The 6,081-nt window shown below is 40.2% G+C and overlaps 1 protein-coding gene across 3 annotated transcripts in view; it reads left to right on the forward strand.

The window, feature by feature from the left end:
* The window catches only part of LOC135073809 (V-type proton ATPase 116 kDa subunit a1), a 41,337-nt gene extending 35,324 nt beyond the window's left edge, over window positions 1–6,013 (forward strand). For all 3 annotated transcript variants that reach the window (XM_063968006.1, XM_063968007.1, XM_063968008.1), the window contains 7 exons: window positions 633–1,006; window positions 1,721–1,830; window positions 2,691–2,818; window positions 3,251–3,477; window positions 3,956–4,187; window positions 4,710–4,881; window positions 5,788–6,013. In XM_063968006.1, coding sequence (XP_063824076.1) covers window positions 633–1,006; window positions 1,721–1,830; window positions 2,691–2,818; window positions 3,251–3,477; window positions 3,956–4,187; window positions 4,710–4,881; window positions 5,788–5,884 — 1,340 coding nt within the window. In that variant the 3' untranslated portion in view covers window positions 5,885–6,013. The remainder of the gene's footprint in view (window positions 1–632; window positions 1,007–1,720; window positions 1,831–2,690; window positions 2,819–3,250; window positions 3,478–3,955; window positions 4,188–4,709; window positions 4,882–5,787) is intronic.
* Window positions 6,014–6,081: the final 68 nt, after the last annotated feature.

Raw genomic sequence — 6,081 nt, forward strand, 5'->3', positions numbered from 1 at the left:
AGCAAACTCAAAAATTGCATTTTGAATAAGCACTCGTTTCTAAGATTCTAGTTTCTAGAGTGACACTTACATGGCAGATACCTATGTACCATCCTAGACTGCATCTTACTTAACACCAGGTGCAATTGCGGTTAAATACCTACTTTGTCATGCATAAAAAAACGCTAAAAAGAATGCGCATTTTTGTACAACATACTTATATTGACCATGGAATTTGACTGGAATCGTACGGGCCAAAAATTCCAATAATCCTTACACTTTCATATGAATAAAAAACAGTTAAATATTATAATTTGCTACTTCTTTTATCAATGTTAATTATAGTTACATAATTTGGAATCTATTCTCAGGTTACTATCGATATTGGACAATCGCCTGAATATTCTAAACACTTAACACTAAGGCCCAGAACAGACGATGAAACGCAACTGCAACGAAACTGCAACTTTCTGATGATTCTGACGAATGAAACTGAAACTGAAAGTCTCAAACTGGTCGCGTCATGTGTGGTCTCTCAACGGACGCTATGGCAGAAACTTAGATGCAACTCAAAAGTAACTAGCAGTTGCAGTTTCGTTGCAGTTGCGTTTCACTGTCTGTTCTGGACCTAACCCAACTTATTTTCCTTCCAGCTCTATACACCACCATCACCTTCCCATTCCTCTTCGCGGTGATGTTCGGCGATCTGGGCCACGGCTTGATCATGGCCCTGTTCGGCGCGTGGATGGTCATCAAGGAGGTTTCCCTCGCCTCAAAGAAGTCCAACAACGAAATCTGGAACATATTCTTCGCCGGTCGCTACATCATTCTTCTCATGGGTTGCTTCTCAATGTACACCGGGATAGTATACAACGATATCTTCTCGAAATCCATGAACATCTTCGGCTCTGCGTGGTTCGTGCCTTACGATAATGATACGTTGATCCACAACGCCGCTCTCACCCTCGATCCGAAGGATTCGTACGTCAACCAGCCTTACTTCATCGGTATTGATCCTGTTTGGCAGGTAAATAAAGTTTTTAGTGTAAATGTGTATTTTAGCGTGGATTCGACCAAACAAGAGTAAATATTAATTTCAGAATAAATCGTCACTTATTCGGCATTTTGACATATTTGCCATACTGAAACTGTCAATGTGCCAGTACCAGTAACCAGGAGTTATTCTCGTATAAGTTTGGTCGAATCGGGCCTTAGTATATTACTCGAGTAAAACTAGCTACTTAGTTATACCAAATGCAATTTCAATTTTCTTCAATCAAATAGTAGACACTAGTCTGTTAAAATGCCTTTCGAAGGAGTATCGCTACCATTTTTTAATTAACAATCTTATCTTATTTTCCTCTTTCACTATTCTCACTCTCACACACATAATATTATATTAATTAACATCTTAATTTTCTGTAAAATGTAAACTGAGTTTTTGAAGTTTTGATGTAACATTCATCATTAACTTATACTTTATAGGATGCATGTTGTTAGGTTACAATTTAGTCCATAAGCTTACGTGCTATACAATTTGTGAAACCTTAATTGTAATCTGTTTTGCGTCTTTAATAAATAAATAAATAAATAAAATGCGTCTTTCCCATAGCTTTTCTAGGGCAATGAGGATTATGACGTGATTAATGAATTTCAAAGATGCTTAACATTTTATTTCCTTGATAATACTTTATGCCAGCGTAATCGTAATAACTAACTAAATATCACTGTTATTTTCCAGACTGCTGATAACAAGATCATCTTCCTGAACTCGTACAAAATGAAGCTGTCCATCATTTTCGGTGTCGTCCACATGATCTTCGGTGTCTGCATGAGCGTCGTCAACTACAAGTGAGTTAGCTTTATATCGGTGTTATTATATTTTTGTTGATGTTAAAGTCTCCTTTTAAGACTCAACCTTTCAAGTAAATGAGTAGTCGTTGCTAATTTTATTCAAAGGCTCGGATGGTAGAAATAATACATACCTACTTTGTCCTTTGGTATTGATCCTTACCATCGTAGGAAGAGATATCTTAATGGGCATTTTTCTTATCAAAACAATAATTGAAGCACACCTTTGCTAGAGGCAGTCAAAACTCGTGACGTGCAAGGAGTATCACCTCTGAACATCAATGTAAGTACCCAATGTTTTTCTCCGACAAAAACATTAGGTAGGTACTTACATTGTTGAAACCAATGTCAACATCGTCATTAGGTCACTTAGTTCTACTGTAGTTGGACCCTCTCTAATTTCACTCCAGGCAAATGGAGGATTTAGTCTAAACTCCCCACACTGGCCAAACGGGTTGGGGAAGTCTAATATTTTGCATACTATCTTTAAAAAGCTTAACATGAGAATCTTGTTAAAACTAACATCCCTTCCTATTTTTTTCTCCTATTTTTATCTGCAATCGACTTGGGTCATAATCAGATGTTTTGTCTTGCTTTTTTTTGTGTTCTTAAGGAGGGGTATTTCAGTAAATTCTCTCCCTCGGTCTTCACTCGTTCACGTAGCAATCTAGTCCAGCCTTCCACTATACAGTGCAAGACTGTAAGCCACTAGCATCTATAATACAACTGTAGTATTTGCCATCTTTTCAGTCTTGTGGGTTTGTTCTACTATTTCTCTAGCGAGTTGGTTTGTGTGATTTTTCAGCTTTTCCTTATATTTGGTACAGTATTTGCTCACCTCCCTCTCTTTCTATTGACAGCTTCTTCAACCGCCGCTACTCCATCGTCCTGGAGTTCATTCCCCAGGTGGTGTTCCTGTGCCTGCTGTTCTTGTACATGGTGTTCATGATGTTCTACAAATGGGTCGCCTACAGCACTTTTTCTGAGGGTAAGTAATTCTACGACAGTGCCGTGATTTAATAGATCAATATTAACAAGCTGAACTTTTTGCAGTTAATTTTCTTTATGTTTTCTTGTTTAAAATGACATGAAGTTTCCTGCACTGAAATCAATAACTTGTTAGCCAATAAAGTTATCTAACTAGTAACGTAATAATCCTCTTTACCATACAAAATCTATGGAAGAGTCGGGCTGTTTTGGCAGCTCATAACAAGTACGACCATGGCATAGTATAATAATGAGACCATGTTGTGCACTGTCCTAATATAACCTTTCTTCTTCTAAAACAACCGAAGGAATTTAACTTCAAATATAATAGACGTGAGCATCATTATAATTATTCTTCCAAATATATCGAGAATTCTAGATCATCAGCAGTCCGTATTATTCCGCCAACTTATACCTAGACCATTGCCAACAGACACTGCCTACAGCCAAGGCTGCGCGCCGTCCGTGCTGATCCTATTCATCAACATGATGCTATTCTCGAGCACCGAACCTGAGGCCGGCTGCAAGGAGTTTATGTTCGAGGGCCAGGGAACCATCCAGAGGGTCTTCGTGCTGGTAGCATTGTGCTGTATCCCGGTTATGTTGCTGGGCAAGCCTTTGTACCTGCTGTCGGTTAGCAAGAAGAAGAACCATGCCAAAGTAAGTAGAAGTTTAGTCTTAGGAACTCGAAATTGATCGTGATACTGGGCCGACTCTCGGTTATTCCTTTGCCCGCAGTATTCAAAAATAGGATTAGCCGTAATAAAACGGCTATTTTTACAGTTGGATACAACATAGATATGAAAACTGCCCATAAGTATCGATAATCAGTATGTATAGGTGTATGATTCTTAGATACTTAGATACCGTCTCATAATTAATTTCGCGATCGCTTCATAGAATGTCTGTTGGGCACAAAATTAAGACAGTGAGTGACGCGATTTTGGAAAAAAATCTTCTGAAAAATAATTACTTGATCAAGGTGGTTGAACGTAATTTTTCACGTGTACGCTACGCTCGATATAAAGATGCAGTGACGCGATTTCAATATATGTAAATCTTTCTCAAATGTTACCTTATGCAGGGGGATGACCGTTTTCATTGACCACCTAACTACAATAACTGTTATATTCCTCAGCCGGAGCACTCCAACGGCACCGTAAACCAAGGCATCGAGATGCAAGAACAAACCGACATCGGCGACGGCCAGCCCAAGCCGGCTGAAGCGAAGGCCGCGGCGTCGCACGAAGACGAGCCCTTCAGCGAGATCATGATCCACCAGGCCATTCACACCATCGAGTATGTGCTCAGTACCATCTCGCATACCGCCTCGTATCTGCGGCTGTGGGCGCTGTCGCTCGCTCACGCAGGTAAGAAGAACCACTTCTCTTAGATCTTGAAATTTCGCTCAAGAGCTTTCGTAGCTCTGTTGACCCTTTAGCTCAGATCACCGACTGAGTATCACAACTCGACATTTCCCAGTTTAGGTATAGACTAAAATGTCGCTCAAAGCTCTCGTAGCTCTGATAATCTTTTAACTCAGATCACTCAATGTCTACTTCTTCTCAATCAACCACCACGGATTGGTCGCAATCTCCATGTAGTCTTGCAAAATGAAAAGTAAAGGGTATTTTTTTATGCAATGAGGAACCACGATAGTGACAAAACAAACAATCCACGAGGGTTTAGTCGGAAGTTCGGAACCAAACAATCTTGCAGTTAAGAGGTCCAAAACCCAAAGCCGAAAATCGTGGCAAGTGTTCCACGAGTTCAATAATTTTGGGGAACTTAGCTAGATTCTGAAACCCTCGGAATTCTATACTCAATGCTGAAAATCTTATTCAGAGCTATTGTGACGACATAAAGTCAAAAATCCTTATTTATCCTTGCAGAGTTATCTGAGGTGCTGTGGAACATGGTGCTGACCTTCGGGCTAAAAGACCACGGCTACGTGGGCGCTATCAAGCTGTACGTGGCGTTCTGCTTCTGGGCGCTCTTCACGCTGGCCATCCTCGTCATGATGGAAGGGCTCTCCGCCTTCCTGCACACGCTGCGTTTGCACTGGTCAGTTTATATTTATTTTTATGGATAAGATCTTCTTGCAAGTAAGGTAGTGGTCCCACCGCCGGCGAGTAAACGACTAACTATCGGCTATTTTCTCGCTAAAGAAACATACGAAAGATATCCATTCGGTGTGAACAAAAGAGATGCATATACAAATAGTTAATCGCTGACTGTTCTCACTGCCGGCGACGACTCGTTTTACTAGTTTTGTCGCCGAGCGACGAGCTTTCATAAATAAACTCGCTCAGTTCGTTACACATGTAACGCGCGCGTAGGCACAGGACTGAGCGACCGCGAGCGAGTGGCGCGAGTAGTCGCTCGTCGCACTGTGCGAGTAACTCGCTTATAGCCCGACGATAACTATCGAAACTACACTCTCGCTTCCCGCTGATCGCCAACTCGTTTAGAGTTCTACTCGTTTCTCGTTCATCGTCGGCAGTCGGACCACTCCCTAAAAATGCCAGCATAATTATAAATTTAAAGACATGGCGGTCACAGACATGCTTCAAAATGTTTGCAAATAATTACGTTAACGATGAGGGATAAAGTTTTTAGTGCGTTATGTTGTGCGCCGCGTCGATGCTGCGCGGGCAAGAGGACGACGCTCTAAGGACGCTAAAGTGTGCGAATTTGCGCGATGTTTGCAAAAAATGGTTCCAAAAATATTTAACAAACGCGCATGAGTAAAATTGCAAAGCAAAACTTTTCAAAATCATTTACAACCAAACATCTTGACATGAATGTTTGTGACCGAAATAATAATAGTATCTCTCGTTACTCCGCATACCTTATAAAGAACTAAATGTATGCAAAAGTAGGGCTTGGTTCTTTTACTTTTGTCACTATCACAATTATTAAGTTTTAACACTTATGATTTCTGTTATTAATTTTAAACTTTATCTCCAGGGTGGAGTTCATGAGCAAGTTCTACTCGGGTCTGGGCTACATCTTCCAGCCTTTCTGCTTCAAGACGATCCTCGACCAGGAGGACAAAGAAGAATAAATTAGTTCATTAAATAACATACCAAGTAGTTTAGTTGACAGTATTGAAATGAAATAATGTAAAAGCGCCCAGCGCGCGACGTCACAAATCGAGAAAGAGTTGAATTGAAATTATATTTATGCATGTTTATTCAGTTGTTTTATTGATAAAAATAGACTTATTACATAGTTTGTGCTTAGAAACACTTATTTACGATG

Source organism: Ostrinia nubilalis, chromosome 8 (genome assembly GCF_963855985.1).
Source record: "Ostrinia nubilalis chromosome 8, ilOstNubi1.1, whole genome shotgun sequence".
Classification (NCBI taxonomy): Eukaryota; Metazoa; Arthropoda; class Insecta; order Lepidoptera; family Crambidae; genus Ostrinia; species Ostrinia nubilalis.